Source organism: Anopheles darlingi, chromosome 2 (genome assembly GCF_943734745.1).
Source record: "Anopheles darlingi chromosome 2, idAnoDarlMG_H_01, whole genome shotgun sequence".
NCBI classification, from domain to species: domain Eukaryota; kingdom Metazoa; phylum Arthropoda; class Insecta; order Diptera; family Culicidae; genus Anopheles; species Anopheles darlingi.
The window spans coordinates 48954403-48965799 of NC_064874.1; the positions used below are offsets into that span (position 1 = coordinate 48954403).

The 11397-nt window shown below is 48.2% G+C and overlaps 1 protein-coding gene across 3 annotated transcripts in view; it reads right to left on the reverse strand.

Annotated features, from left to right (window-relative positions):
- The window catches only part of LOC125949993 (mucin-5AC-like), a 38609-nt gene that overhangs the window by 2105 nt on the left and 25107 nt on the right, over positions 1–11397 (reverse strand). For all 3 annotated transcript variants that reach the window (XM_049677528.1, XM_049677526.1, XM_049677527.1), the window contains 7 exons: positions 4155–4953; positions 3910–4066; positions 3590–3830; positions 2604–2710; positions 2135–2510; positions 1437–2062; positions 1–1355 (listed from right to left, as the gene is read on the reverse strand). The exon at positions 1–1355 is cut by the window's left edge and continues 2105 nt beyond it. In XM_049677528.1, the coding sequence (XP_049533485.1) occupies positions 1215–1355; positions 1437–2062; positions 2135–2510; positions 2604–2710; positions 3590–3830; positions 3910–4066; positions 4155–4953 (2447 nt within the window). In that variant the 3' untranslated portion in view covers positions 1–1214. The remainder of the gene's footprint in view (positions 1356–1436; positions 2063–2134; positions 2511–2603; positions 2711–3589; positions 3831–3909; positions 4067–4154; positions 4954–11397) is intronic.

Below are 11397 nucleotides of genomic sequence, written 5' to 3' on the forward strand. Positions count from 1 at the left end.
CCTCTGTTGCTCCCTTAACCACTTATCTCAACTCTTATTTAATGTTTTCCACAGCCTTTATTGCGTTGCTTTATTTAATTTTGCATTGCGATTGGCTGAAGAAAACAATAACGTTAGTTAAGAAAAAGTAATGGGAAAGCAAAAGAGGATCGTATCGAAACCGATTCGGTATATAGTTCACACGCCCAACATGCTCGGTTCTGGCTCTTATCGTCTCGTAACCACTCTGTCGGGTCACGGAACCCAGCCGGGTCGTGTGAATCATTGGTCATTGAATTTCTCATTGCGCACTTTGTGTAATGTTGGAAGAACTGTTTTCCTCGCAGTTCTTTCCAGTGAGCGCATTCCAAACGCTTACAAAAAAGCGCATTCTGTTTTCCTGTTTTCGTTACGAGATATTGTAATAGTTTGCGGGTAAGGAACGCCTCCTCTCGAGCCAGCACGTTGCTCGAAAGTTATTATTGAAGAACCATGAACCGGGTTCGCGGTTGCCCGTGCTCTGCAGGAAGCATGTGGATCACGCAACGAGCAGCACACGAAACTGTACCATACTGTTTGTTTGATTGTCACTCAACGTGAATGTCTGGTAATTGTAGAATGGTTGTGTGTTGTCCTGTTGTAAAAGTATGCTGCTCCGTATGACTTCATCAATTTCGTGAACAAAAAAACATATACCTTACCTGGGGCGAACCCATGTACGCTATGCATTTAAAGCCAGCTTTCATTTGGAGTTGCTACGATGTGCGCCTGCTGCAAAATCGTTATCAACTTATCCTTAGCCAAGCGTAACCAAAATGCTATCATGGCTCGAAACGAATCGAAGAAGGAGGCCTAACGCTGATTGTGATACATCTAATTGCCAGCAATTAGTAAAGATCCTATCGTTCGTTTCGTCTGTTTGCTTTTGAAGTCTTCGGGAGCCCATAGGCTTCCCGTTTGTACCAAAATCTTTTACAAGCTTACTACGTAGCCTTCCTAAGCTGGATGTGTTGGGTCAACAAGAGTAAAAGAAAAAAAAAGATGGACGCAACTGCCAAGTTAAAAATCTTACGCAAAAACTCTACTGCTTTGTACAGCCCTAGTATACCGCACAATCTGATGCTGGCCGAATCCAAGGATGCGCCACCGTGACGATGACGAAACGGCACGGACGATGGTAAATAACACAATAATCCAGTGCAACGCAGTTTGCAAACGAAGGAAGTGGAGTCTCTCTAGTGGGTTAAATGCAACTGCAAACGATTACCAACGTTCGACGGTGCACTAAGCTCGATAGTTGCCAGGCCATTCTGCGACTGCTGTATAACACGCAGTCCTTGCTGCGTCAGCAACTGGATGGGACTGTAGACTACGCCCTGTGGAACGAAAGTAACGAACCAATAAGTGTGTGATGCTAGTTTACATATACAAAAGCATTGAAATTTCTTCGTACGTACCATTTTCGAATCCTTGTCCACCGAAGTGAGCGCGTAGGTGATAACTTTCGTTCCCGGTGGGTCTAGTGCTCCAGTGGTGCCGTTGGCAGCGACCACGGTTGCATTATTGGTGGGAGATTGGGTTGCGATAATCTCAAGCTTACTAGTATCAGTCCGTACGGTACCGTTCTTGCCATTGATCGTACCGTTGATCAGTTCTTTGCCGGTCATTCCCATCAGGTTTCCGACGCTAACACCGGGCATAGTACTATAGACACTAGCACTGTTCTTGGCGCTAGCAGTTGCGAAGGTGCCATTAATGCTGTTACCACTGCTAACGGTGATACCGCCAGTTGTGCCGATGCTGTTGCTGGTACCATTACTACTACTGTTGTTGGCACCGCTCGTTGTCGTCAATTGCAGCGCTTGAGCCGATGACGAAGCTAGGTGAAGCCCAGTGGCACTGGAGATGATAGCAGCCGCTGGAAGGCCTCCACTTCCATTGATACCATTGCAAACGTTGGTAGTCGACGTAACATTCAGGTTCAACGGTATGGTCTGGATGGCGGTGGACCCGTTCACTCCCGCTGCTGTCGTTGCTAGCAATTGTGAGTGCGTAATGCCAACGATGTTTGGCGTTCCATTAGCTATAAAGCAAAGCCACATATTGCGTTAAACAGTGCGCACGCTCACACCTAACAACAAACGTTTAAACTTACCACCAACAATGACTGGTAGCTGTGCTGTGGTTGTACTGCCAGTCGTACCGTTCATAACGGTAGCCCCATTCACCGTCAGTGCCGTGGTGGAATTACTCAGATTAAGTCCATTCAATGGCCCAGTGGAGAACTTGAGCGTTGACGGTGCAGTGCTGCTAATGTTGTGCGCCTCGAGGACATTACCACCTTTGGTGGTTAATGAAAGCGGTACCATGAGGCTGGCGGCCGATACTGATGATACCGACAGTGAGGAGGCTGCCGACGACAGTGACGATGATGACGATGAGGATGGAGGAGACGTTGAATTGCGATTTAATGCAGGACTGCCACGCGTCGGAGAAGATATGGACAGGACTGGCGAGATTGTCGTTTGATGCTGTAAATATATGACAAGACATTTTCATCAAAATTAGTTGTGGTATTGAATTGCCATTCTCTAGTCTGTTCGGTTATATGCCCATAAACTCACCGGAAGTGTACTGATGGACGCATTCGTTGCGATACTCGACAGAGAACTGCTAGAGCTGTAGCGAATACCATTCCTCCCGGGTACCAACACAGTTTCGCTGGATTGATCTACAAAATACAAACCAAAACATCCGTTTATTTCCTGGATCAAAAGCCCAACTAAATCCACTAACCAGAAGAGATCAATTTACCAAGGAAATAAACAAATTGAACGCTTCTTGGTTTGATCGGACGGGTTTTAAAATTCACACCCGACACCCTAGTTGTATGACACGCGCATATTAACAAACGAAAACGCATTAAAATGCCTTCAAAACTCAATATGAGGGGTAACGAGAATGCATAATTGTTGACGCCTACCAGCTCAATCTACCACTTTTTGATTTTCAAATCACTTTTACCTTAGGTAAACGCCACGAATGCAATCGGTTCGAATCGGCTACATCTTCATAAAAGGTCCAGCTATAACATGCTGCTGTAGTCACAATACCATCAGTATACTGCAGTTATTGTAGAGAGAGAGCCATGCAGTGGGTGCAGTGTTTACACGAGCAAACCCCTATTTGTAATTCTACATATCCGATGCGCCCTGCTCAGTTCATTTTCAATGCACCAACCAATGCCAGAACGCAATGCAAGTTTCTCTGACGCAGTGCAAGAAGATCCCAACCGCGTACACAGAATGTAGTACCCAGCCTGACGGCCTGACTTTACCTAAACATCTGCATAAACACTGCACCCAGCATATTACATACGGAAGATGTGCTATCAGTAAGTGTACATCAGATGCTGGGTGGAATTGGTTTCCCACTGAAAATTGAAACTTATCGTTCTTAAAGTCAATCATGTACTACAGAACCAAAACTTGTAACAGTATACGTAGGCCTATAACGATCGTCGTCTTCAACGAAAAGTGACTGCCGGGAATTTTTAGGGAGATCACTTCTAACCTTGTTTTTGCAGAATGAGATAGATCGTAATGCTTACCACGATCCGACTGCACAGTTGTACCGACTAGATTGAGACCACTAGCGACTACACCGGCACTGCCTCCGTTGGTCGTTGGATTTGGTATCATGTCCGTGTCCGGTGCCAGCCGGGACACATCGACATCTCCCATTTGGGTGATCTCGCGCTTAAGAAGCAAAATCCGGTTCTGTGCCGCAATCTTCTCCTTCGCCAGCCGCTCCATTTCGTGCTCAAATTCACGCTCCTTGCGTTTCAACACCTAAAATTGGTAAACAATCGAACAAAACGATGTTAGTATATATTTTAGCAACCGAAAAAGCGATCGCCCTGCTATTTACCTGTATGTGGCGTATCGCGGCGTGCAGAATGGAGAGGTTGGAGATTTTTTTCTCGTCCGGTTGCAAGCTAAGCTGCTTCTTCAACTGCTCAAAGCACTCCTTCAAATGTGCCCGTCGGTTCTTCTCCAGCTTGTTGTGCACCTCTCGTGTTCCAACACTAAAACAACCGAGAATCAAATGATTAGTGAACACTCTCATCTTTGGCCACAGGTCCTGCGATACACAGTACACACAGTTCCACCTACCCATTGCTGTTGGAACTGGTCGTTCTACGGCGAGCTGGAATATTGGCAAACAGGGCCGCACCAGCAGTCTGGGAACCGTGCGCTGACAAACCAGCCGCCACTTGCTGCTGTAGTTCGATCGGCAAATGATGTAATCCGGGATGATGGTGCCCGGGGACAGTGTTGTTGGACCCGGATACGGATGATGCAGTGGCCACGGCTACTGCCACGCCATTTAAACCCATCGGTAAGGCTCCCGCCGTAGCAGGGACACCATTCGTTACGACCGTACCCGTCGTCGCCGTCAAGGGTGACAACGTTCCGACCAGGCTGCTAAGGTTGCCGGCATTGTTGATGTTGGCACTGTTGCTGTTGCTGCTGCTGTTGCTACTGCTGCTGTTGTTGTTGCTGTGCGTTGTCACGTAGCCATTGGGGATGGAGCCACTATTGCTTAGGCTGAGGGACGACTGAGAATCTACGTCCACCGGTGATACCGTCAACGTGGACGATGAAGAAGACGAAGAGGTGGAAGATGAAGATGATAGCGCCGACGAAGGAGGTGTCGTCGAGGGAGCTACCGATGGATGCGCTACGGTGTGATGATGGTGAAACGAGACCATGTTCGGTTGATGCTTGGTCGAAAGATCGATTGTCATGGGTGAGGAAGTGGTGCTAGCAATGCTAGTTGTTGCAACGGTGGACACATGGTTCACTGACCCATGTTTCTGCAAGACCGCCCCTCCCATGAGCGACCCACCACCGTTCGACGAGATGACAACGAGCGGTGGTGCCGTGGAATGCCCGTTCACCAGTGGTTCATCTAGTGGAAAGGAGGTGGAGAAAAAGAAAATGTTTGAAATAGATTAGTATTAGTGGGATACGTTCTTTAAGACAAGCAAGCTTATTATTGGTGTAACAAATTCGATTTCATGATTCATCTGCAATCATATTCCTAACAGTTGGTTTCATTGGTTCGCAGCCGGTAGCGGCTGTCAGGTTGTTGTTGATGGTTGCATCGATTAGCTAATCAGCGAAACGGCCACCACATAGTACGCCGACGTAAGCACTTCCCACTCGTCTCCACAGTCTAACGGGCTCTACGACCGCCATTCCTCTCTCGGGTAGGTTGGGGCGTCGCATTCGTAGTGCGCATTTCATCGTGCAAAGAGAGCGCGCGTCATTGGCCGCATTGAGGCAGAACACGTTTTTGCCGAGCACGCGGCATCAGCACGCTGTCGTCGTCGCCGTTCCTCTTACCACTCCCCCGCCGCAACCCTGTTCATACCATCGCATTTTGTCGTTTCTTTGGCATCGTTCTGCCCTGCTCTTTCAGCGCCAGCACAGATCCTGTTGTTAGTGTTCAACTCCAGCACTCTACAGTGCTACCGCCGATCGTCCCACCCTCGTCGGCCTCTAAGCCCCTAACCTAACCTAACAATCGAGGGGCTTCGCCAGCAGTGACAGAAGCAGGAAACGATTACACTACTTATCAGTCGCATGCACGAATGTTTCCGATGCGGTAACGCCAGCACGCCGTGTCACTGCCACGGTCTGTCAACCGAACCCCCTCCGCTTCCTCATCCGTTATCCCATTTGCACTTCAGCGAGCCAGCGAGCCGATAATAGAGTGCAGGATTTCTTCGTGCAATGGCACGCGCGTAACAAATGTTGAACTTCAATTTTGTCCACATGACCACTAGCTCGATTTCTCTGTCTCTATCTTTCTATCTCCTTGATAATAGTTGACATTAGTGCCGGCCTGTGGAAAATTCACTTCAACTTCGTTATCAACATTCACCTGTTGAATGCTTGTATGTGCATGCTTACCGCATTTACAACGTTTGTTTGTTTGTTGTCACATAGCAGTTCCCTTTTACAACCGTTCCGATTTATGGTTGAAGACCTTTAGTTCTTCCTGTATCGGTATCAGATCATTTTCATTCTTCCGGCATCAGAGCAATCCCAACAAACCATTTACATATCCAAATTTACATAGATATCCCTTGCAACCATAACTAACCGCAGTAATGTAGCAGTTGCACTTTTTTGCAAGAATTATGAAGGCGATTCAGCAGTTACGTCTACTGACCCTGGAATGATAATGTAATGTCCAAGCTCGACATAACAGTAACTTTGTCAAACTACATAATTCGAGTGCTGAGTACCAAGGCAGTAACGGATCGATGATAATGTTCAAATTGGTTCCCGAAAATGGCGCACACCTTCGATTACTAAAGAGCTTCATTCCCCGGAAAGTTCTCCACATAACACTTCAACATATAGGTAGGTGGCGGATATAACGTACTATACTTTCGATAGTTTTCGACCTTTTGAACATGATGTTTCCAAGAAACATTCTCTCACATTGCTGAAACAAACACTAAATCAAATAATAGAAGCTGGTGCATAACGCGCTGGCATTTCAATTTGTTACGCAAAAAGCGTAACTCGTCTTATAAATTTCTTTGTTAAAACCCCTAGACCCGAGCTTCCTAACCCTTGGCCAGCATAAAAGGGAAAAATGGAGTGATTCAACTGGTACACAGCACCATGGCAGCAAAACTTTTATGCCAAACGATTCCACTCTGATACACAGTCGGACAACGGAATCAACAGGTGGCTAGGATCTCGCATCTCTCAGGGATACCGACCCAGTAGGCCGGAAACACTTCAACGGCTTCTGTGACATTTCTTCCTTCTCCGAACCTCTCGTTATTTTTCTTTCTTTCTTTCTTTTTCTCGTTCTCTCTCTCTCTCTCTCTCTTTCTCTTTCTCTCTCTCTCTCTCTCTCACTCTTTCGTTCTCTCTTCCTCTTCAAGGATCTGTTGTAAAAATAGAAGAAAAGAGACTCCCCTTTCGATATCAGCAGTTCACCTCACCTTCCGGCCATTTGAAACACGCAACATACACCTCGTGATGAAATGAAACAACGCAAAGGTGGTTTGCGTAACATAGTGGCGGAGAAACGGTGCTCCCTGATTTTCAGGACCTTGCCCGTTGCACTGACCTTTTGCAAATGGCACCAGCACAGAACGCCAAACAGGATTATCCTCTTCATTCCGCACGCGGTCCCAGAAGGATACCCTTGAAGGCATAATGTAGTAGAAATGGCGGCAATGTACATGGATAGAATGTTTCGTAATGGCCGCATCGCGAAATACGATATCCGAGAGCCAGGGGGGGAGAGAGAGAGAGAGAGAGAGAGAGAGAGAGAGAGAGAGAGAGAGAGAGAAAGAGAGATGGAGAGAGATAGCCGAACGTAAAACAACCTTGAGCTGCTTTCGTGTGTTGCAAGCTGCTAGAACTAGAACCGCCTGGAGAACCTTGTGATCTTCTTAATGCTCTTGCGATCATACCAGCTGCAGCTGTAGGGGTAGCAGCGTCCCCAAGCCAGCGCGAGAGCAATGAAATTTCCAATTCCAATCATACACATCAGCTGTAGCCATCTCGTACGTTACATGGATGCCCAGCGCGGCTCAACCGCATTTTGCTAAATTTTCTACTGCAAGTTAGCAAAACGACCATTGCATATGCAGACCATTTCGACACAATTATTCCATCATTTGTGTTTGCATAACCTCCACCCAGATTTTTGTGCAACAGGCTGGGCAGCCAGGCGGCCATAGGTCCGCCGGTACTGTCGGAACTAATGTACTTTTCAGCCGAGCAAACGAAGTCCTGGAAGCAGTAACTGTAGCTTGCGACTTGCATCATGCCTTGCCGACCACGACGACTATGATGACGACGATGACAACGACGATGGTAACCAGATAAGTGATTATCTAACTCCTGTAATTGCAAGGAGGCGGCAGCCAGGGTCAGCAATCGAGTAATCGACATTGAGCGCCGTGCCGTGTGGAATCGGGTTGCGCACGAAATATGAGCATCTCCGTGTCGCGATCACCGCGTTGAATTATTAATTATTAATGAGAAGCGGAGACAAAGTCCTTCTGTCCGTCCACGGATCCACGGATCCCGCGGTTAAATCAACCTGATCGTGATCGTTCGATCGGACACCCCGCATTGAACATGCGTGCCAAACGCGAAGTGCAACAGCAACAGCAAACAACAGTGGGCAAAGCGGAAGGCGACGAACCAACAACCGACACGACATTGCCAGGGAATGGAATGGCCAAGAGGGGAAAATAATGCGTGACAGTGAGAGGGGGGGGGGGGGGGGTGTGGCCGAGGCTCCGTCGTCTGTCCACGTGAGTCGCCAGTCTCGAGTTCTCGGGCTCGGGGGGGGGAGGGCTAATGTTCGTCGGTTCCCTTCTTTCCATCACCGCGCTACCCCTAACCTCCGCTAATCCTGGCTTCACTGGAACTCGACAGTGGGCTTGGATTAGCTGGCGGCAGCTGGCCCGCTCGTAAGTGATGGGTGAAGGGAGAGGTGACCCCCTTGGTGCGAGAGGAGGGGGTGCAGTTACCTCGCCCAGAAGGCAATTGGTATCGAAGGGCGAACGAAATAGAAGCATATGGCCATGTAATTTACCCGACGCCGATCCGCTACCCTCTGAAGGCAATGGGCTGGATGGCTGGAGCACCGTCAACTCAGCAGTTTGTGTGTGTGCAAAACACGGGAGAAAGAAACGGGCGGACGAGGGGACACACGATTTGCGCACATTGCACACCGGCAGCCCGCCCGGTGGTGGCCCATTGAGAGGCAACATTCAGTATATAGCACGCCCTCTCCAGGCTTCCCCGTAAACCGTGGTTCGGTTTGCGTAGAACTGACCGCGTGGCAGTAGGACTTCTCCTTTCTCGTTGGTTCTAGCGCTAGTGGCGCAATAGAAAGCCAAACTAAATGACGTCCGAAACTGTGGCAGGCAAAGTGCACATGACAGAAGGTGGCACCCATTTTCACACACACACACACACACACACACACCAAACCCAACCACACACATACAAACATCCAATTATGCAATCCCAATCCCCATGTTGTAGCTCGCGCTTTTGGCACATGTTAGATAAGGGATAGAGGAGAGGAGGAGGGGTGTATTGTTTCTAGCTGAGTGCACCGATTTTCGTGGGGATGATCGGAAGGCAGGGCAGGGGAAGGGTACGTACGGGAAGCCCCAACACGGTCACGTGGAACCATATTTTGCCGAGGTCCGTTATTATTACCTCAAAAAAAAAAGGAATAAGTGAAAAAATGCCTACTATGCGAGGCTCAGAAACGGTATCAAATTTTGCTGGACATTATTTTTGCTACCCAAAACAAAACACCACCGCTTGCATTGGGGTCATCGTAAGGGCGCGCTAGTGCGACCGACCGGAGGAATAACAATGCTTCTTGGCACGCGTGTCGCGTTGTTATTTATCGCGAGCTGCATCGAGAAATAGGTGAGAATCCGTTTCGTTAAAATAGTGGTGAGGCAATAATGGTTTCATTCCATAACACTATCACCTCCCACTAACCGTAAACGGAAAGGCAGCAATCTAATCCATGGTACAATGATCCCGTGATAGTCACGAGTGAGCAGGTCGTGTTTGATGATCGGCATCATCACCATCATCAAACACGGAAAAGCTGCTGAGGTGCAAACAGGGGCACCACTAGCACCCTTACTCGATGACCACTTAAAGAGCACAGCGGCTCTCAAGCACTACATACAAGAGGGTCTTTCCGTGGTCACCATTGCCACCATGCCGCATGCCTATCATTGTGCACTAAATGCCCAGAGGATGCCACCTTCTTGTCATCGGACATTATCGGACAGCGGGCTTCGCACACCCGTTCGTGACATTTGCGAGTGAATGCCCTTCCCTCCCCCCACATATGCCGCCTTCGGCGCGACGCATCTTTCAATGGGATATACGGTGACCATCGGGCACAATCAGCATTGCATGCATACATGCCTGCTTTCGTTGTCCGTTGTGTGTATTGCTTGCGGGCGTCGCATTGGTCGTCCAAGGTGGACAGGAAGAAAAAAAGGAAAAAAGAACGCTTAACGCGCGTGCCACGTGCTCGCGCGACAGCAGACGGCTCCGTTCAGTCAGCAGTATTCGTGCTAATTCGATTATCGTTATGCGTCAGTCGACTAACGAAAAGGAGCACACGGTGATGCAATACACTGGGTGTGGCAGGTGGGAAAACAGGTGGCGAAAAGTGAGCTTTACTAGCTTTAGGGCCTCCTCTACAAGACGCTAATGGAAAACAATAAACGAAATGGCTCCGTTCTGAGAGCTTGCTTTCAACACGTGGACCACCGGTGGCACTGGCCGCAGTCGTACAGAGATAAGACACTAAAGTGCACTTTAGATATGATATTAATACCGTTTTTGTATTTCTTCTGTCAATTTCCTGTGGTACGTGCTTCGTCATCTAGTTTAAATTGTGCCATGACAGCTGATAATGTGACACACAAAGATATAAGGCGTGTAGATGAACTGATTCAACCACCTCCATCAATCGCTAGTTCCAGTAGAAACTTCGGTTGTTGTACCAGGCGCCTCCATTCCAAGAACAAAAATGCAAATTCCAAACCGAAATCACGCTTCCGTTTCACATGCATCAGCTAGTAAAGCACAATTATCACAACATACAAACAACTTTCACATTAGAAACATTAAAAGAACTTTCCAATCAGATACAGTAACACATACTTATTGTCCCGTCCCAGGCATGTGCTGAGTAGTCTCAGCAATTGGAAGCCACATGTGGTGAAAGCGAGCGTGACGGAAGGGTTTGCATGCCGGTTTGGTTGCTGGCTGGCTTCACTTAGAGGCGCATGTTTAGCACGTTGCCTGACTTGTATGTGTATGACAAGGAATGCTGAATGTGCTTGATGGTCTCTTGTTTCCTTCTAAATCGAAACTAGTTCAGGGGTACACACAGCACAGCTAAGGCGACAATCGTTTTGAATCGTTTTATTACAATTACGATAATGCCGACAGACACCGGTCTGTAATACACAGAGAGCCCCCTCTCGACAGCGAGAGTATCATTAGTCATTCAGTACATGAATGGCAATCACGGTCACCTGCAGCACCGCTGGAACAAGCTAATCGGATTGTGAAACAGAGAGTGAGAGCGAGAGAGTATGCAAGAGCGAGTTCCATGGTGTGTGGCATTATCATCCATTCGTTATTATTAGTAGTGCTGTTATCCGTGCAGTTCGAATGGTGGAGCAGTGGAGCAGCTCCTTCGTGTGGAGCGCGGCCCTTTCCTAACCAGCAGTCCAGAGCCCACTGACTGTCACAGCGCTGCACCGATGCCGCTCGCAGGAACCTACGTTGGTCGAACCCGTCGATCAACGCC